This window comes from Cinclus cinclus, chromosome 11 (genome assembly GCF_963662255.1).
Source record: "Cinclus cinclus chromosome 11, bCinCin1.1, whole genome shotgun sequence".
NCBI classification, from domain to species: Eukaryota; Metazoa; Chordata; class Aves; order Passeriformes; family Cinclidae; genus Cinclus; species Cinclus cinclus.
In genome coordinates, this window is record NC_085056.1 from 7922364 (window position 1) to 7944544 (window position 22181).

The 22181-nt window shown below is 42.7% G+C and overlaps 1 protein-coding gene across 1 annotated transcript; it reads right to left on the reverse strand.

Annotated features, from left to right (window-relative positions):
- Positions 1–303: 303 nt before the first annotated feature.
- On the reverse strand, positions 304–20886 carry RFWD3 (ring finger and WD repeat domain 3). The gene is made up of 12 exons (XM_062499965.1): positions 20504–20886; positions 18838–19085; positions 17046–17131; positions 16725–16922; positions 14449–14540; positions 12174–12288; positions 7342–7570; positions 6052–6202; positions 3718–3894; positions 2885–3099; positions 2440–2657; positions 304–1806 (listed from the first exon to the last, which is right to left on the reverse strand). The coding sequence occupies exons 1-12, from the start codon at positions 20884–20886 to the stop codon at positions 1663–1665; spliced, it is 2256 nt and encodes a 751-aa protein (XP_062355949.1). The 3' UTR covers positions 304–1662.
- Between the last annotated feature and the right edge of the window lie 1295 nt (positions 20887–22181).

The following is a 22181-nucleotide window of genomic DNA, read 5'->3' on the forward strand; positions in this document are numbered from 1 at the left end:
TTCCCCTCACCTGGCCGGATCAGGATGTTTCAGCGAGGACTCATTCACCAAATACCTTCATTATTTCAGCCTGAAGCTCAGTGTGACCTGGAAATAATACAAAGCAAGAGAAGGTTCACCTGCATAAAGGAACCCTTGGTAATGTCTGTAAGACATGCACTGAATGTCACTGAGACCTATTTGATAATTATAACCACTTTATTTTTACAGTATAAAAATATAGGAACAAAATACAGAAAAATATAAAGTTGAGATCTTCTCAGTCCCATTTAAGACAAACAGGATCACATTGTACAAGCCCCAGACTTCAGCAAATAAAATTATCCTGGCAGCTTAAGTGCTGGCACACTCAATCTGAATGGGACAGCTGCTGCTCACCACATCCAGAGGCAGAGGTGTGCCAAGGGGATAACCTTCCAGCACAGGGAACTTGTCTGACAGTTTCCAACATCCTTGCAAGTTTGACTTTGTTACACATAAAATGGACCTGAAGACACCCTCCATGATCTGACCTGGAGATGAATACCCCAGCCCTCAGAGTATTTACAGTCAGGTGTGGAGTGCACCTGCCCACACACATCGACAGGCTGTGCTCCCACCACACAGGCCCACGTTTACAAAAACCAGTGGCTGCAGCACACTCGCACAGACACAACTGGAAGCTCTGTGTGACCAGTTGTGGAGCTGCAAACTGTAGTTTACGGGAGACAAAAGATCAGTAAAAACAAGCTGACTAAATCCCTGAGCTTCCATGGGTTCCTCAGAAAAGAAAAAAGCCAACTCCCCTACCCCCAGACAACAGAAGCAGCCAGCATTCTTTTCCAATGTACTGGCTGTTTCACTACATTCCTGTCTTTAAGAAAAAACACTGTGGACTGCAGCAGCCAACAGTACAAAAATAATCTCCCTCTTCTTTACCTGTACTTTTCCAGTACTATTTTCATTTTCCATAGCCAAACTGTCCAAGTGTGCTTTCAGGTAAAGCAGGAAGGAGAGAAGGGGAAGAAGGCAGAGAATTAAGGAATTACAGTGCAAATTATATGCTCATGGACAAAAAACCACAAAGGAAAAAGATTCTCTGTAGATTTTTCAAGCCTGTTCTCTCCAGGCCCCAAAACAGGTTCCATTCTTGTTAGGGAATAACTGCCAACTGACCCTAAGACCTTCCACAGAACGCTGGGAATGTGCTCCCCATGGCAGTGAACTTGCTTTCACAGTGTATCAGCAATGCTACAAGATGCCTTTTCATCACCCAGTAATCACAGCAGGATTCCACAAGAAAATGCAGTGGGAGTCTCAGGTCTTCAAGTTCCTCTTATTTTATTCATTTGTAGCAGAGATTTGAAAGTCCCTGTGCTGTATTCACAGCAGATAAAAAAGTGCAGCAACACATGCTGGAAACTCTCCAGGAATTATTGCTGTGCTGAGGCAGCTTGTGGAGTTTGACTAAAAAAATTAACAAAAGAAATAAGGGCAGGCATAAAGAGGAATACAGAAGAAGAAAGGAATTGCTCTGGGCACCAGTGCATCCCAGTTCCTCCCCACTGCCACAAAGGTGCTGAAATGGATCCTGTCTCCTGTAAGCAGCAAGTGCAGGACTGAGCAGTTGTGTAGGATTATCAGCAGCATATTTGGACAGTCAATGGCAAGCATAGGGACAGCTCACTGCCACTTGTAGATTTTCACCATCTTCTCCGTCAGAGTAGCCAAGAGGTGGCTTTGGTTCACTTCCAAGGGGCAGATATCCAGAACAGGCAGGTCAGCTGGCAGCTTCTGCAGCAAGGAACCACTTCCAGCATCCCAGAGCTGTGGGAGGGACAGACAAGGTCAAGGACTGCAGGACTCTCCCCTCCTACCCAGAACAGACCTTCCTCTCTCCACAAAAAGATTTCCTCAGTTTACTCGTAGGACCCTTCCCCTACTTCCACACCCTTCTTGATTGTCTTTAACAGACTTGTAGCACAATGCCACCCTGACCACCCTCTCTGACCCCACTCATGAGGTCTCACGCAGCCTGTTGTCCACCTTCTGCATTTGGGCTGCTATTTCAAAGGGCAATCCCTCTCCTCCTCTTCCCCACCATTCCTAAAAAGCCTGCATTCTTCTCCCGCAGCACTTACCACACTAACTACCCCACTGAGTCTCTTACACCACTCAGAGCTGTGCCACTGTGCCCAACCCCATTCCCCTGGGGGACAAAAGGGGCTCACTGCCTATGTGCCCTTTGACAGATGGGGACCACAGGCCTTGGCTAAGACTGGGAATCCCATGCTATCAGGAAGTTACATCTTCCACAGCAGTACAACAGACCAACTAGCACAGGGTAATGTGCATGACAAGACAATTCCCACCAAGTCACACTGATGCTTTGATTGATAAGGCTTCTGTCCTAAGAACTGCAATAAACTCCTACACCACACTGAAAGGAACAAGACATACCAAAGCAGAATTGGATGCCTCATCACCAGCACACACAAAGACACTCCCATCATCCTCTGGGCTCTGAAAAATGGCATTTTTGGTCAGCAACTTGCAAGTGGGCCCAGCACTGAAAGTCTGAACCGGGTTAGAAGAACACACCACATCTTCTGAGCCCTCTGCCAGTGGGCTGCAAGTCAGTTCCATCATCACACAACGCACGCATGGGTTATTTTTGCCTGTGTAGTAGAAATAAAAAGGCAACTTTTGAAAAACGTACTCACAGATAGGCTTTACCTGTAGGAATACAAGCAGCACCAGCCTCCTTTTGCCCATCCCCAGTTTTTCCTCTACGTGCAGATGCTCATTGCTGTAGTAAGAGCAGGTCCTGTGTTTTTGCTGCTGAGCTCAGCCCAGAGCAGTGAGAAGCAGAGGTCAGAGCCTGCAGACACACCCCAGTACGTACCAGGCCTGTAGGTGGCCAGGCAGTGCCGTGTGTTAATCTCTGTTTGGAGATCAATGCAGCCTCCAGGTTCCAGGGGCAGGTGATGAGGTCGATAGGAGTTGCCAGCTTTCTGTTCCCAAAAGCAGGCTCCTTCCAAGGTCCCAGCCAATATTCCACCATAAGGCAGCGACGCTGAGGCCATCCGGGGCAGGTAGGACAGAGATACCACGGGGCACCTGGAAGGGCCATTGGCAAGAGTCAGTGCTGTCAGCTTCAGCTCTTTCAGCATCCTGCTCGCTGCTGCAGAGCTCCAGTTCTCCAACTGCATGGCAAAGAAAGGGCCTAAGCAGGCTGAGAGATGGTCCCTCAAGCAAGGAGTGCCAATGGATGTGTCAAGTATAAATTAAATCGAGCTCAGCTATCGAGCCTTATGCTTTACAGAAGCAGCAGACAGCACACAACAGATGAGAGCAAATCAGCATTTGATTCCCAGAGCACAAGAAACAGAAGCATCAGAATTTCACACTTCTTTGTGATTTGTCCTTTCAAAATTAAATACTAAACCCAGCCCCAAAACAAATTCAGCTCTTCTGTTCATACTTCACCAGTGGGTCTATTTCTGACCCTTGTGCGCCTTAAAAAGAGCACAAGTGCTTGGCACCTGCATAAGTTATATATAAACACCACACAACCTTATGAGGAACTTCTCACATTTGTGCTAAATGTCAATTTTTTGAACGAGAGATTCACATAATACAATTTAAACTACTGTGATTGTTGTGTGATTTATGGAAGAAGCTGTGTTAAACTTGATGTATATTAGTTGAGAAGAATGATAAATCCTTCTGCCATACCTTGACTTCTGAGGGACCAGTTCTTGGACATGAGAGTTTGTGTCTCTCAGATCATATATCATGATAGAGCCATTGACCAATCCAGCATAGACATAGTTTGTATCATCAAGACACCAGCAGCAGCTCCACACAGGACGGCCAGCATTGTATGTCTGCACCACAGTGTTTGTTGCCAAGCTGCAGAAGAAAAGCAAAGTGTTGGCCAGTTGCACAGGTATCTACTGATGAGAAAACAGCACAATTAAACTAAGCTAATCTAGCTTTTTAAAGTCTTCAGACAAAAGCATCTCTCTTTAGACCAAATTATCAATTAACTCCTCCTTTACACCAGACATGAATCTAAAACCCCAAACAGAATAATCCCTTGGATATTGTCAAGTGATTTAAAATTCTTCCAGGCCAACGCTTCTTTTTCCAGACTGATCTTTGGAGACTGGGAGAGGAAATCTCACAGCAGGGTCTCAGCTGCCTTACTGGCAAGAGAAAGCTAAGTTACTTTTCTGGAAACAATTAGAAGAAACTGTGGTGTAGTCCCGTAATGTCACGTATTCCTGAGATCACAGGCCTCATCTCTTCAGATTACATCTCTCATTAATTATTTCCCCTCTTTTTACAAAGGAGGAACATTATTCATGCCTCAAAAGAATCAAGTTTAAGCAAGAGTGAGACAGTGAGTGGCTAAGGACAGTTGAAAGTACATTTATAGTATTACTTATTCCTTGTACAAATCAAGTTTCTAAAGAAGAAGACAGACCACAGAGGGACATAACCCAGAACAGCAGATGAAGCTGGTATCAGATCAGGACGTATTTGCAAAGGCCAGCATTGCCAACATGCATTTACACACTGAGAACAAGAGACAGTAGACTGCACATATCAAAGGAACTCCAGATGCCCTTTGTAACACATGTGCTTCTCCCTGGGAAGGTGATTATGCTCAGGACTCCAGAGAAACAAGTAATTGCTCCCAGGTAAGGGGAAAAACTACAAAAACCTAGCGGGGGAAACTGAGAGTTTGATATCAGAGCACTGACTGGGTCAAAACACAGGATGAAAAAAAAACCTCAAAAACCAAAACAAACTCACAGTGCTATTTTAAACAACTGCAAGCCAGAGCAGGAGACATAAGACATCTTGGATAATTCTTCTGGGGAGGATGACTATGAAATGAGTAACTAGAGAAGAAAGCCAAAGGAGGACTATTCTTTCAGAGGGAGACTGAAAAAAGTATGAAGATGCTGCTGAATCAAACATCTAACTCCAAGACATTCTGGGATCAAACACAAAAGCAAGAGCATCACAGGCTCTGATGCAGCCAACCAGGCAGTGAGAGGAAGATGTGTCTGGCTCCTCCGTGCAGTGTCTGCTCACTCTTCAGATTAAACCCTGAAAAGAATTATCAGCCTAATCAATTAGAAATCTGACACCTTGATGACTTCAGCATCAGAGAGAGTTTTGTTTACTTTTAACTAGTGTAGCAAACATTTCAGCATGGTTACAGGAAAGAAACATTTTTCTTGCAGGATTAAGTTCTCTTCATTGCTTCACTTGTGGGAAAGAATTGAGACTAATTAGTCAAACAACAGACACTCATCCAGCCTAACCCTATACTGACAGACAGATTGCACAGAGATGTCAATACAGTTCAATAAGAATCAATCAGCCAATAAAGTTTTGAAGCACTGTAAGATTAAGACTAAAGAGCAGCAGAACAGCAAGAAAATACACTTATAAGTCGTAAATTCTAGCAAGACTGGACACATTTTTCTCTCAGTCTCTGCATAATTAGTCTCCAACCCACTGCTTTAAGTCTTTGCTAGCTCTAGAGAGTCTCTAGCATATGCTCAATAATGCTGCTTATGCATTTCAAATCCCAGATGAATTCCATGATCTGCAAGAAGTTTAAAATCGGAGAAGACAACATCAGTGCAGGGAAGGAGGAGCCCAGCCCAAACTATTTCTGCTTTATGCTGTACCAGTTCCCACACTTCACATTTCCCTGCAGTAACAGAAAACCAAGTGGACAGTAAATGTTGTGTCTGTATATTATGTTATTTATTCTCAACACAGTTGGCCAATCCATGCTGAATTACTTGTTTTCCATAGGAAAATAATCAGAGAGATGTAGCTCCACGACATCTCCACCTTAAAGATGCAAAAGCACCAATAAGTCCTTCTCTCTGTTAGCTCCCACATGCAGGAAGAATATGCAGACCTGATCTCATCTTTGCAGCACCTTTCAGAAAGCAGAATAGCAAGTGCTGCAAGACAGAACAAAATCTGTCAATCTCTTGCACACAGCCAAACTCTGCAGGGACAGGCAGCAGGGCTCACCTGGTGAGTTTGAGAGTGCTGTCCAGGGCAGCAGAGAGCAGCAAACCATCTGCTCGAGTGCCAAAAGCCAGGCTTCGAATCTGTTTACTGTGGATGGGGATGTACTGACTGCTCTTCAGGTTGGCCAAGCTCATCATCTTAACACCACAACCTGCCACAGAAGAAGGGTAAAGCAGATTATTGTGAAACAGCATAGGCACAGAACTGGCTGTTCTGTGTCAGAACTACAAAGTCTGTATTGAAGCCTCTGGTGGGATGAATACATAAGTTATTTGCTGCTCTGGCTAAGAACTGCCACCAATCATTCTTTAATTCAAATGGCAACAAGGCTAAATCCTTAAAGATTCCAGACAGCACAAGTAAATTCAGTACCAGTGTTTAGCCAGCTTCTTCAAAGACACTCTTGCCCAGATAAAACCACAAAGAGCAGGATTACATGGCTATTTAAGAAAACAAGAATCACAGCAAAGAATGGTTACAGGTGAACTTAACCTGTGTGCTACAAGAGTCACCACAAAGCCTCCATTCAGAGATTCAGTCCCTGGCTACAAATGGCAGAAAAATGAGACCAATTACATGCGGAAAACCACTGTGTTATGCCTAGATAAGGCACATTAACCTCAAACCCATTAACCAAATAAAGTAAGTTTCATCAGTCAGAAAGCATTTTGTAAATAAGTGCTCTCAGACTCATAATGTTGTATATATTGCACTGAAAAAGCCACTGGCACTGGTCCAGACGGCAGGTCACTGGCCCCTGGACATAACAGTGAGACAAAACCAGGGCTGTCTATGACTTCTTGGCTTCCTATTTCCTCATTAGGGAACAGCGCTTCAGGCATTCATATTAAAAGGAGTTTGCTTTTGGTAGGGTTTTTTTGTTTTTATCAGCTGCATGTGCATCAATCCACCTATAATGTGGGAAGCAGTGTTTCTCACTTAACCACTGGAAGCTTCTCTGCAGGCCCCACTACCTGGCCCCTTGTTCTTTCAGAAGGTCCAATCCTTTGCAAGGATTACCAGACACACCTTTTACCTTCCTGTGGATGTGGCATTCCAGCAGGAGAGCCAGAGACCCTCTGCTAGGACTTTGCCATAGAAGTGCCAGGGAAAACAACCTCTTTTGCTAGGCAGAAGCTACCAGTGCAGGGGCCAGATGAAGTATGGGGAGTCTGACGAGTATCCTCAGTTTACAAGGCACATGCAAAGGCCAAGGAGAAGAGCAGGGACAAAGTAGAAATGACATTAACTTCTACTTCTGAACCCCCAAATGTTGACTTGCTTAATTACCAGGAATAAAAGTAGACTGTGGAGAAGGCTGTGATACCACAAGACAACTCAGTGAGTCACAGTATGCCATCACTCTGCAGTTCCCAGTCTGAGACACCAAAAAAACCTTTTCCAAGTGGTACTTGCGCTGGCTTTGGCTGGAGGGGAGGCTGCCTGGGAGGCAAGTGCGGGAGCTGCCAGCTTGCTGTGAAGTGCTCACATTGTACTGGGCCACCAGAGCCTTCAGCTCCTGCAAAGAAAAAACCCAAAGAGCTTTAATGCATCACCAGCAGCCTAACCTTCTGTGCTCTCTGTTTCAGGTGCTCCAACTGTACTTGTTCTCAGATAAAAGAGGGAAATACAGCCCCATTTCCATGCTATTCCTGAAGTGCTACATTTCTAAGTCCATGGCCTATGACAATGAGCAACAGAAGTATTCAAGTGCTGTGTAAGTACCAGCAGAATGTACTCAAAGATTTTACTGTATGTATTACACCCTGTGAAAGAGAGGACTCTTGGGCAACACATAAAAGCCAGTAACAATTATTACCAGATCAATGCTGTTTAGAAGAGAATGAACTGCCAAGTATTATGTGCCCCTAAACCACAAGAGAAAGTCAATTAAAATAATTTTCCAGAATACCCCATAAAAAAATAAAAGCCCAAGATTCAACATAAAGGGCATTGCAGGAAACAAGACAGTCTATTTAATGACAATGACCCTGTTCTTGTAAACCCTGTGCAGCAAATTCCAGGAATGACACAACTCTCAAGAGCTCCAGCCCTGTCTTCTACCATCTCCTCCCCTCTTTTCCTCCACCTCAATTGATGAATGCTCAAGGATACTCAACAAAGGCATGGCCAAGAACAGCTTTTGTGAGGAACAAGGTATTCCTTGAATTCCTTTTTCTGCTGAGGACATCAGAGGTGAGGTGGGAATAAAGGTATTGGCATCAGCATATTGTGAGTCAATTACAAGTGTCCCTTCCCAAAAAGCATTTTGACCATCTTGTAATCCAAGGTCAAAACCAGACAATACAGAATCTCAGGGATATTTAAGAGGGAAGTATAACAAATGAAAATTGCTACTTGCTTTCTGTTGTCTGAGCAATGCAGGTTCTGCTTCAAACACTATGTAATCTTTAAACAATTAAGGGTCACAAGAGTGATATTATGAATATATCAGTAACTGCAAGTCAGTCTCAATACTGAACCAGCCACCACCACTTATCCTGCATCAAAGCAAAGGCAGCAGTTTTCAAAAAGGTAAGATCAAAGTTCAAGCTGTATATTAATAGTTATCAAGACCTGTAACTTCTAGAAGCTGCTCAAAAGGAGAGCAGTCCTGATACTCTGCAGAGGTCTGATCTCTTTGGCATCAAACACATTGCAAATGTCCCAAAGGAATATTAAAAAAAAAAAAAAAAAAGGAAGCTGGAGACTCCAGATGACCAGATGATCCCATTAGAGCAAGAAAAGACAAAACAACCTGGGCAAGGAAGGAGTCTGAAGGTTGTCAGAATGCTTATGGTGAAAGCTGTAGCTTCAGACTTAGAGTAAGCAGTCAGTGAATACACAGGTAACTTAGAATTAAAATATTGATAAACTCATTATTTCTAGAAGGTGGGGGGGAGGCCATGACCGCTGGTGATCAGAAGAGATCAAAATTATCTGTTGCTCTGGCGACCTTACAAAACTCTCCTTGTCACTTGCACTCAACATTCACCTTTCACACAAGTTATTAACAAGGAAACCAGGCAATTAAAATCACAAGGACTATTAGTACAATGTTTACATTTAAACACAATGGACAAACCCAGCAGAACCAGGAAGTCTTACTGGAGGCACATTAGCAAGGTGATTAAAACCTGTTGCACTGCAGACAAATACCACTAATTGTGCTTAAAAGAACATTCTGTTCATTATGTAAAAGCCTATACTTTCCTTTAAGATGCTCTGCAGAGTTTTTCCTGATGCCTGGTGTCAACTAAAGGCCTTGAGAGCAGGCTCCTCTCTCTGCACATGCTATGACTGTCTCTAGATTTCAGCTTGCCTTTGCAGTGATGAATGAACACAGTCACACCGAGGGGGAAAGAATGGGCTACATAGCAAAAGGCTTCCTGAGGAGCATGCAGAAGAAGTAGAAGAGCACAGTGAATAGGAAAGGAAAACCACCAGCTACAATAAATTCAGAACAGCTTTGAGTTATTAGGTTACGGCCCTAACAGCTGATATGAAACTTCCAAGACAAAGGCAGGTATCAATGACTGCCGCTCTGGCTGTTTCCCACAGAGCTCTTAGAGAAACCACAACTGCCACCTTGCACTGCACAGCCCCAGCCCTGCCTTTAACAGAAACATAGGACAGGACAACCTCAAGCTGTGGTGCAGCACTGAAGACATTCCCCCTCCCACCTCCCTTTTGGGTTCAGGCTCAAATTCAATCTAAAGAACATGGAGCATTTCTAACTGCCTTCACTATAAACAACAGCCATGAAATATCAGCTTTCACTTCCCCAGACATCAGCTGGAGGTGAAGACAGAGATCACAAAGGTGAACAATTTTTATTCAATAAAACAATTAGCCTATTTTTTTTTCTAAAGGTACTGGATACACAAGTTTTTATTGATATTTTGCCATTCAATTTTTTTGGATGCTCTGAAAATCCTATTTTAAAAAAGCTTTCCCATTACATCAAGCAATATGAACTGATCTCTACAAGAATAACAATTATATTTGCTTTCTTCTCCACAGCAGCATGCAATCTCCTGTAATTTTGCTGCCAGTCCTCCTCATCCTGCTCCATACCCAAACAGAGCTACTGCTTCCCATGTGCAAAAATCAGATCTCCTACCCCAGCTGATCAGTGATACCAGTACCAGAAGGCAGAGACGGTTTGCTTATCATTAGGTATTTTTACTGAAAATGCTGGCAGATTCAGGAGGAGTACTGCAGTATCTTACATCTCATTCCCAAGTTTTTTCTACTCTCAAATGAAAAACATTAGGTAAAAGTACGATGTCAGCAGCATTGCTTCCAAAACACAATCCTGAACCTCCATGTGGTGGGGAGAACACACTCAGCACAGCCCCTGCTCCTGAGGGCTTCCTTTCAGAGCTCTCCTCATCTTCAAGCTCCTTTTCTTATGTATTTTCATATAGCTAAAGACTTAAAAACCATCCATTTCCTAGTCTCAATAACATTACATACTTCAATGACAAAGTACAATGAACAAGACTGTTAATGGGTAAGAGCACAGGAAAATGCATACAAACCTAAAAAAAGGTCATAACTAGTGCCATGACTGCTGCTGGGCACAGCTCAAAAGCATTAGCAACAAAAGAACCTGAACAACTCAACCCAACACTGCAATCACCCAGCTAGGGCTGGGCTAGAAACCTCACAACCTAAATACTTTTATGCAAGTGGTTGCTTTACTATATGACTTCTCATAAAACAAGGAGCTCATCGAGCATCTGCTCAAAATGCAATCAAACAAGTTAAAGATTTATTGCAGACTTCCTGCTGACTTTTTTTGCTCCCCAGTATATTGTTTTACTTTCCGTTCATTCATAGTATAAACAAACACCTTAAAATTGCTCCAGCATTTGCATTAGCCACTACAGGACAATGATGAATGCAGTATAAATACTGAAACAGAGCTTAAAGAACACAGGGTACTTAATCTTTATAACATGTGACTTCAATTCAGTTAGACTGGATACTCCATCATTTAACACCAAATTAATTGCAGGAAAACATTATGAACCTGCAATTTTATCTTATTTGCATTTTTCTTAAGCCAACGTTTGAAGGGGACCAATTTTCTTATTAGTGATGATATGCATATGGCTTCATGCAGGAATTTAGGGAATTTATAAAGCCTTATCTTACATCACACAGGAAGACTTCAGCAAGGAGGATGTTGCTTAAATGTATAGATATGAATAGTCAAAGCTATAAAAAAAACCCAGGAAGAAAGAAAAGCCTAAAATTAAGCAGGCTTCTAGACAGTGAGAGGATATCATCTGCCTCATTCAACAAAAGGTAGTGAACTGGCAATGAAACAGGCTCTTGGAAAACCTAGCACTGGTGGAATACGCCAGCTAATTCACAGTTGGAAGCATCAGCAGAGTCCATAACTTATAGGAATCCTGCAAAAGCAGCCTGAAAGGGATACAAAATATCTCAGTATTGCATAAGCCAGAAGGAAGCAGTCATTTAACAATCCATCATTTATACTCAGTAGTTTGCGCACTAAGAGGAGCCTCTCAGGAGCTGCTCGCCTGTGTACAGCCACCACTGTTGACAGGCCAGGTCCCAGGGTACCAGCAGGTGTGAAACTGAAATGTTGACTAACCTTTAAAAAAACTCAGACCCCTAGGGGACTTTTTTGTTTTCTTTTGATTTTGCAAGTAGCCATGCTTCTTCACAAACTGCTTTCCAAAGGCTCTTGATTAAGCAGTGATAATAGGTCATATTACAGGTTTACTACAGATATTTCCAAAGCTTATATTGATGCAACTACAAGAAAGATGAGAACACTAAATATGTGCTTTCCAGGCAGCACAAAACCTGAGGGGGAAACTGCAATATCAGCAGCCAAACAACTCTACTGCTGGTCTGCCAGTTCAATTAATTCTTAAAAGCACAAGAAAAAGTCAGTGTTTTTGTAGCACACATGAATATCCCAGCCCAGGATGTCCTTACCAGCTTGGGATGATCCACCAATTGAGTTTACTAAATCTTGCTGATTACTAGAACTAGAATCCTGTCTTCTCACTTGTAAGGGAACAGGAAAAGGCAGGCTGAAGAGACAGAAATGCTCTGTGTGTTTGTAGCATGAGACTCACCTGAACTTGCTTGCGGAGTTTGCTGCATTCATCTGTCAGAACCTGGAGCTGGAGACGGCTCTGTGCAGATTCCAGCTCTGCCTGTCTCCGCAACATTTGCTCCTTTTCTAAAGAACTGGAAGAAGGAGAGGAAAGCAATTCTTAGGACTAGGTATTATCTAGGATACTCTTCTGGGCTGTCAATTCCCACCCTCTGACCTCATCCCAGCAGAAGTCCTGTTCAGGCAAATCCACAAGTAACAGAAAACCTGGTACTGCACTAACCCAATACATTCACCTGGAAATATTCAGTTATGCAATTGTTCTGAATGACTCACTTCAAGTACTGTTCCAACAGCCTTTCTACCTCACCTTCTCCAAAAGGACTAATTTATTAGAGGAGAATGAAAAAGAAATCAATTTTCTTTCCCCTACAGAAACACTTAAGCAAATCCTATACCACCATGTCCACATAATACACTGTGTCAGTTACACAGCACATCATAGCATAACTATGTAACAGCAAGATCTTCAAGCTTGTCTCTACTACCACTAGCTAATCTTGTATTTTAGGAAAATATATCTGTACCAGAAAAAATTATACAGATAAATTCTCTGTGAATGCCCATAAAGAGGACCCACTTACTACCTCACCTTGAGCCCAAAAGTGCATACATACCACATAGCAGCAGCACTTTTGGTAAGTTACTTGAATTTATTTCTCTTTCATACAGGCTTACATGAAGGAATAGCTAAAGAGAGGAAAGAAATACCAACACTCCTTAAAATTAGCTGTACACTTGGTCTATGTTGCCCACTGCTTTCTGTACATCAAAAGCTGCAATATTCCAGTTATTTCTGTCGTTCATGTGCAGGGAGCTCTTGCTTCAGTATTTTGCAAATGCACAGACCTAGCCTTGCATGTTCCAAAGCACAGAATTCTGTCATCTCCTTATAGCTTTTTCATGGTTTTTTTTGTTTGTTTGTTTGTTTTTTTCTGCAGAAGAAACAGGTGAAATGCCTATTTAACCATCACAAACATATTCTCCATATCGGTACTCAAAGCCTGAAGGCTGGTGGATTTTTTTGAATGTGAGAAACCAAATCCCATGATCTTATACCTAATTTAAGACTACGTGTAAATAATACTAATGCATGCACACACACATCTGTGCTCCACTCAGGGCTGTGTGCCACAAGGCAGCCGCTGCCAGCAGCTCCATGGACCCACAGGCAGCCACTGCTGCCTGCCTTACAACAAAAACAGGAGGCAGAAGAGGGGCAAGGCATGTGGGGAACAGCTACAGTGAGGCTCTGAGACACAAACAGAAGTCAGACAACTACCCCTTCATGAGAGATAACAAAATTTACACACCCAAATGTCTTCTGTGCTTTTGAAAAAAATATTATACAGAATTTATTTTTCTGTGTTAATCCAGTAAAAGAAGCATGACCCTTCTAAAGGTACACTTCAAACACCATCAGGCTGTGGCAATCTGGAGAGAAGAGAGATCCTTCCCTTCCTGACTGTTACTCCTCAATCATTTCTGATTTACAATTACCAGGATAGTGAGGTTTCTGTTGAAAGACTGCCTTGAAAGAATAGTGGTATAGTTGCAGACATGTGAAGAAACCCCAATTAAATTCCACTTAACACAAGACTCAGAAGAATTCAGATATCTGCAGCCTTTTAATTTCAAAATAGTATCTGTGACAGCATCTTACTGAAAAGAAATGAGTCCCCACTTTCATACCTGCTTTTGCCTTTTTCAGTATAAAGTCTACATTTAAGTTGGAAAGGGAAGTGGGAGTCACAGTAATGCTTGCTGACCTTTTGCAAGTAAAGCTACATGAAGAGTTTGACAAAGCAAGATGGAAATTGATTCATATGAGGTATTATTCTGTTTAATGCATGCAGAAAAGATGGCAGAAAAGGTCAGCTATTCACCCTCCTTGCATTCCTAACTATGCCTTGCTTTTCCCATCTAATGATGAATTAGCAATATACAGCTTTTTGGCATCAACTTTGCATGTTCTCCCATGACAGCATTTCAGGATATAGCACAAGATAGCTTTTGCTGCTTCAGGGCCACAAAATGCAAACTCGAGAATTCTGTTCCAAAAGAAAATTAAGACTTGCAACACAGCAAGACCTCAGTTCTTTAAGGTAGCTACACTTCTGATAAACCCCAAGGGAATGCACAAACTGCTTTAGACAATACAGGAAATTAAAGCATGAAGTAGAAGTCAGAGTGCAGCTTTCAGTGCCAGGTGTCTTTACAAGGAGATTCTGTACCTTCTCATGCGCTCCTGCTCGCTGGTGTCCAGCGCCTTCAGCGTGCGGGCATACAGGACCACAATGTCAGAACGCTTGGCCTTCTTATTGCACTGAAACCAAACACAAGCTCAGTTCATCTACAGGAATTTACCCCACCAAACTATGCATCCTTATGAGACCCCAGGTACTGTTTTATTTAGCTCTGAAGGAAGGGGCTGTCTACTGGAAAACAGTGCCACAAACACTGACAAGCATGTTTGCACAGTGTTCCCTCGTACAGACATCAGAGTTCTAACGAGGGCTACAAGAAAAGCTGCATATCCTATTGCACCTTTAATAATCCATCTCCTTGCTTCCCACTAAATGTATTCTGCTAATGCACCTGCAAGGCAGCATGGTCAGGCTAAATTACAGGGACAAAAAACTCCAAATCAGACAAAGAAGTGAAAACAAGATGATCTAGAACAAAACACGAGCCCAACCTCAGGTCTAAAAACACCAAGACTTGCTGCTTGGCCAACAGACAAGGATTTAGGAACCCCTGAGTATACTCCCAACTCTTATTTCTATATTATATTCCTTTAATCAAATTCTACAGACCCAAATCCATGAAAGTGTTCCAGTGTTGTATGAAACATTGACATGGCACTGACTCCAGGGACACACAGGGAGTCAGATATTTCAATAATTTTGTGCATCTAGCTGCAATCATTTAGTACTTTACATTCACCTTAAAAAGAAGGCAAGTTAGAACTTCAAGATGCCGTAATTTCTTTCAATTTTATTGTTTTGCAAATCTTCTTTGTTGATAAGAGGCAGTGAATACTCAGATTGAGTAACCTCTGCTGAACATTAAACTACTGTGTGTTCTTCAAATGTAGACTTCTCTTACTTAGAGAAGATATCACATGCAATAGTCTCAGAGCAGACAACCTCCCTTTGTAAAAACTGCCTTGCCAAGCTGTAAATGGCCAAGACAGTTTTCCTGGCAGCCAGCAGCTGCCACTGGCAGGATCGGGAATGCTGTAATTTCACAGTAACTTGCACTCAAGCCACTTAGTACACAGACCATGCACAGCAACTCTGGGCTATTCAACCAGAGAATGCCCAGTTGCGAAGGACGGCAACTGAAAATGAAGGGAAGATGATTTAACTTCCAAGATTCTTTCTAGAGCAAGTTTTCTCAGAAACTTTTTTGCATTTGTATCACTGGAAGAAGGAGAAAGCAAGCCTTGAGATGTCACTGCTCAAGAAGAAAGCAGTCACGAAATTTCAAAAAGTAAATATTTCAGGCAGGTCTCTCAGAATTCTGTCTGGGCCTGAAGTGGGGGAAGAAAAGCTTACACAGAATTCACAGAGATAAGAAAAATCAACTTTGGGCCTTTGCTATGGCAACAGGAATTCTTTAGATTTAGTCACAGCACATGTCAAGAGGACGTTCCTTGTTGAGAGGAGGGAATCCTGCAAAGTCAAGCAAGAATACAGAAGCCCTCAAAATGACACAACCAAAGAAACCTATGGCTTCCAGCCACCAACTCAGAAAGCAGCAGAACTGAATCCTATTTACAAGGTACTCATTGATCTATTTTTTGTCAATATTCCTTCACGGAAAAAAGGAATAAGGAATGGAAACACATCAATAGAGAAGTGTAGATCTCACTGAAAGAGATGAGTATTAACTATGGAAAGAAAACCTTCAAAAGCTGATTTACCACTTGTAAAGGGACATTAAAAGATGTAACCTGGTTCTCAGTTTGCTGTCTGCCATCTTCCTAAACAACATGGTCCTCCGCAAAAGCAGACACAGTTCAAAACAGAAGATTTATCAACTGAAAACTGAATTAGTTGATATTTAGGGGACTTTCCAACCCTAGCCATTCTGTGGTTCCAAAACAGTTCTCAGACAGATTTCTTGTCCAATAACATAGTCTTTATGCTTAATTAATTGCTTCTAGGAATCTGTCTATTTCCATTCCAGGTGGCTCTCTCCAGGATTGGAGTGGGGCATTCTGAAACCATTTCCAAGTTTAGCACTTAACTCTCACACTTTTGCATCTGCTACTCACAAATGCTCTACTTCAGGGAGAAGATCCAAGTTATAACCCATCCTTTAAAGTACTTCTATTTGTTACTGGCCTAATAACATCAAAACAATGGTGGGGTTTGTTACTTCTGAAACCAGCTTCACACAGCAACCAGCTGTAACACTTACAGCGATCACATCTGAGGCAAAAGTTAGCCACACGTAATAAGTGCTTTAAGTGCTTTGCAGTGCATGTGAACACCCATTTTACCTGAGGGCACTTCCCTGCCTGTCCCTTGAGCCACCTCTCAATGCAGGTGTAGCCAAAGAGGTGTCCACACCGCAGCGCAGACAGACGGTGGTCCCCAGCATTGGTCCACTGCTCAAAGCAGATTGCACAGGTATCTCCTTCCTCCTCATCCAGAGGTGCAGCAGGAACTGATAGCTCCAGTTTCTTTTGTTGAGCTGTCTAAGATTTTAAAAAAACCCAAAAAAACCCCAAAACAAAAACAAAAAACAACACAACAGTTTTAGAAAACACATCATTTATCATATATAATCTGCCTCCAAAAGCTCTGTAAGTTGACCTTACTTGCTTTTGCTGGACTTCAGCTTCATCTTCAAGACTTTCATGTTCTGCAGAAGCTTGAGGTGGCTCTGCTTGCACCTGACTGGAAACTAAACAAAGCATTGCTTAAGTAACCTGATTCATAATGGGGGGAAAAAGGAGTTTTCCTGCTTTGATCTGAAATCTTCAGGGCACAGGTTAAGTAGTGACACAACACAGGTTACTTACAAAGCTTCAGATCAGTGCCCTGGACACAGCCTGAGTGTAAGGTTTTCTATGCATGAACAGTAGTGCTGAAGAATTTTATGTTTTTTTTAATGAGAAGCAACAGAATTTCAGTGAAAAGGGAGAGGTCCTTTAAGGACAGCAATTGTTATCAGAATTTTCTGACCTGCATAAAACAAACAGACCTTGTCTATAGCTAGGCTGATGTAAGGTTATATTCCTGCATCATTATGCCCTGAGAAAGACAGACACCAATATCAGAAGTTGCTTTGCCAAGGGATCTAAGCATGCATATTTCATGTGCCAAGAAAGCATTTCCCGTATGTTGGCTGTCCATTCACTCTGACTTCAGAAGTTTTCCAGCTGGTAATTGTCTGAACTACCACTGCTGCTGGTATTCTCCCTATGTTTTTGTGGTAGGCCTCTGTCAGCCCATCTGTTGAGGCCTGGGCACACTGAATTGCTATATGGAAATCGCCACCATCAGCACAGTGAAAAAGGAGCAGAAATCACTGCCTCCCCTCTAGCTCCTGATAAAACAAGAGTTATTAATCACATTTAGTAATCAAGGCAGATATTCTCCATCCAGTGGAAGTATCACCTAACTCTGTCTAATTTCAATAAAATTTTCGGCTTCTGTGGTTCTGGGCTGTAAGAGGAGCCACTGGCTTATATAAGCAAGGAGGGAATTCCAGGAAATCCAACAGACAGCATATGTTCACACAATAATATACAGCACTTAACAGCTTGAGCTCCTGTCATGTGTACAACTAGCCCAGAGCAGCAGAATGGATCTGTTCAAAAGACACCTCATAGGTGTACCCTTTTAAAAAAGGTAACGAGGTGGGCTGGCCAATCAAAACCAAAACTGAGGGCAAAGAGTGAATCATAAGGACATTCCTTGGAGACTGAAGTAAAAAGATATGCTTGTTCTTGTATTCTCTGGGCATCAATAACCTTGACTAGCAAGTTAAATATTTGTCACTCTTACATAAACTGTGCGTGTTCAACACAAACAATGTCACCGAAGTATGTGTCAGCCTGTGAACATGAGCTTAGATAAAGAATTGCAAGACAGAAAGAAATGAGGAAAGAAAAAGAAGAACAAAAAGCACCTCCATCTCCTCAGTTAAGTGTCACAAGTTACAGGAATGAAAATTAAACTGAAGCAGATTGAAATCTCAAATAATTAAAAAGACTGAATCAGATGCTTCTCTGAAAGCACTTGCTGATGCCTTGTCTGTGACCCGATGTCTTCAGTAGCACTCCTTAATAATACATGAGACTGGAAGCAATAATCTCTAAATTTAAGTTACAAATAATCCTGGAAAGGTTCAGAATAAGTAGCAGTCTGCAAACAGCAAAAATATTGTATTTAACATTATGCTAGCAGTCACCCATGCTGCTGCTGCTGCTCTTAGGAGCTGCTTGCCAGGAAGCAGTGTGGCAGCAGCCTGCTCCTGTCAGCTGTGGGCACAAAGATCTCTGAGCACCGTCTGTTGAGAAGCTCAAAAGATTTCCCTGCTGAGTTTTCAAACAGCAAGAAAAGTGTCTGAAATCAGTCTCTGCACAGCTCCAATACAGTACAAACCTCCTGAGCTCGCTGTTGGAGGCGTCTCCTGGGCTGATGGTAACAGTGGTGCTGCTGCCTCCACTGCTTCCTCCTCCTCCTCCTCCTCCTCCTCAGAAGTGCTGCTGTCAGAGTCACTCACTTCAATTATCTCGTCTGGCTGCTGTTCCTGGGTGTCCCTTGCCATACGGGGGAACTCCAGGTGTGGAGCTGGTCCTGCAGATGGCTCTTGGGTCCTACTGAGTTGAAAGTAATGGTCCAATGCTGCCCTGAGACCAGAAAAGCAAGAAACAAAAGCCAGTCATTTCAGGTAAGCTAAAGACTCATCATGCTTCTCCATGAATGTTTGCAGGAAAATTCCTAGGCTTTGACTGCAGTAGGAATGGGTCACTGTTATCAAGTCAGGCCTTCTCTGGTAGGAGGCAGTCACATAGGACAGCCCACTTTGTGAACAATCAGCAGGATCAGCAACAATTCATTTTGCTCAGTTCAAAAAAAATCTTCTCATTACAATACTGTCTTCTTTTGGAGGAGAAAGGGATGGTGGGGCTGGAGAGGAGAAAAAATAGTATCATTTACTAATAAGCCTAAGGAAACTCCTAACCTGTCTCTCCAAGCCTAACTCAGCCCTGGATCCTGAAGGAACTGGTACTGTGAAATGCACACCACTTGGACCAGAGCCTCATTCCATCGACTACTTTGTGCTTAGTCTTCCTATTTTACTTCTTATCTTGTACTGGAAATTCATCCCTAGTTAGAAACATCCTCCCCTCTCCCCCCATCAGTTCAGCTATCATCTCAATTATCTTTCAGATTCAAAGGAGTTTCTAGGGTTGCCTTCCTGCTCTCACAACTACAGTGACCTTCACAGGCAATCGAGGGCAAACAATACAGTAGTGTTTAATCAACTGGGAGGAGAGGAGCTCTTGGTCTTACAGAATTTAAAAGCAATGCTTCAGTTAATTATAATTTCACCCTTGGCATGTACAAAAGCTAGGATGAGAAAAAAAAAACAAATTAACTAGAAATTGGAATTTCTGACTCAAAAGCATCCCCACTCATACCCCTTTAATCCCATCACAAATGGTCTTAAATAGAAAGGATATTTTATTCTGTCTGAAAGTAAAAGCAAACAAACAAACCCACATTAAGAAAAAAAAACAAAACAAAAACAACACAAAATCCAACCACAAAACCCTACAGAAAAATATCAGTTTGTATCTTTGTGATAGTTTCTGCAACAACTGTCACTACATTTCTGCAGCAAATGTAATCAGGCAGATCTCAAATCAAAGGTGAAATGCAAATCAGAGCACAAGCCCTACTGAGCTAATTGCTGGCTAGAACTGCTAAGAATTAGCACTGCTGCAGGAATCATGGACAGGAATCTGGCTATGTGGAGGGAACAGCCGCAGCAGAAGCTCTGCAATTAAAATTCAAAATGTAGAAGGGCTCAGAAGTCAACATCACCCCTGCCAACATATGAAACGGGGATTCACTTAACAAGGGCAAAGAAACTGCCAGAAGAGACCGGAAGTTGTTGTGCTGTTAGTGAACTTAAAAGGTGAGGTAGCCTGGATTTGGCCCCAGCCACACACCTGGGCTGGGCTCTGTAAGCCAGGAAGTTTTGAACTGATGCTGGACTTGACCCGAGGGCAGTTGAGACCCAATTTCATTACTGCTTTACCTGGCACTGATGGTCCTCTGGGAACCACCAATTCTCTGCTGCCTGCGAGCTCTCCTCACTTGAGGACGCTGTGTGAGCTGTGGCACAGGCTGCTGGTACAGATCTAATGCCTCTTGTAGCCTCTGTAACCCACTGGGGGCCGTGGCAGGATTCATCTGCAGCTCAGGCTCTGCAGCTGCTTCCCCTGTTATACCAGCATTGGGTGTGACAACAGCATCACGGTCAGCAGGAAGGGCTGCAGTGCTGTCTCCTCCTCCTTCCCCGAGCACAGGAATGTGGGAGAGCGCTGTGTGACCAGAGGGCTCCGGGGCAAGTGTCTGGAGAGTCTCCACTGAGTAACCAGCAACGGGGTGGAGATCAACTTCCATCTCTTCTTGAGCCATTCCTGCAAGGAGTTGAAGAAAACTAGTATTTACTTGTAAGTGTACCCTACTTGTAACCTGATGGTAGCAAGAACCAGGTACAGCACTCAATGACCAAAAAAGCTTTTAGAATTCAGAGTTAAGAGAAAATTTGTCCTTTGCAGCAGAGTTAAGCCACAAGTCAATACACGTTATGTGAGCTGGGAACAGTCTCCCAGAATCCTGGGCTCAAAATCTTTGGCTCAACAGCAACACCAAAGGCACATTGCAAAATCAACTTAAATAAGCATTTGGATGAGTATGTGAAGTTAATGCTTTCTTGCTGCCATCATTGACTCACCAAATAAATTCATGTGGATCTTGAAGAACAGTTGGAAACATGTGAGAGACTCTCCTGGGTGAGCAGCATTGTACAAGCACCCACAGATACAGCCAGAAACAAGCTCTATGACACAGTCCGTGTCTACACTGCTCTCAGGAGGTGGACTGATGTTCAAGTTTCTACAAATAAAATCACTTTATCGGAACATATCACTGTGACCCTTATCCAGAGTACACTGAACAGCCCTTCAGGTATTTACCAACACCAGGCAAAACCAGAAAGGGCATGACAGCAGAACATGTGACTGAGACATTAGTGGTACCAAGTTATCTGCAGCATCAGCATTTGTGGATCCATATTTAGCCCAAGACTGGATAAACGTGAAATTTGCAGTAAAACTGCAAATACATTAAGGATGGGTGCCTTTCTACATCTTTAGCATATGGATTTCGGGTTACTTCCAAAACAGGAGTACTACTTTAGGGTCTGAAGAAAAACAAAACAAGACAACAGTTTATGCATTATTAATTCTCATGTTGCTGTCAGCCACCAAATTAAGAGCACTTGGGTCACACTGTTCTTACAACACGAAAAAGTTCAAGATTATTTCATTAATTGAATGAACAGATGCACGAAAAACTCACAAGTCCTTTATTGGAAGAAGTGCGTGGATTAAATTCTGCAAGCTGCTGGAAATTATTCACATTCTCCAAAAAGTACTTAAGCAATCATAAACTTGAAAAGCCCTGGGAATCGCAGACCTTTAGCACTATTTAGAAGCCCAAAGCACAAACAACAGTTTTGCCAAGCTGTCCCAAGCCATGGGCAGGGACACCTCCCACTGGGCTTTATCCAACCTGGCCTGGAGCACTTCCAGAGTCGGGATATCCACAATCCCCGAGTGCAACATGTTCCATTGCCTACACTGACTATTAGATTTATAAAAACGTTAATAATGGCATTTTCACGGTTAAATCTTGGAATCTGACCCAAA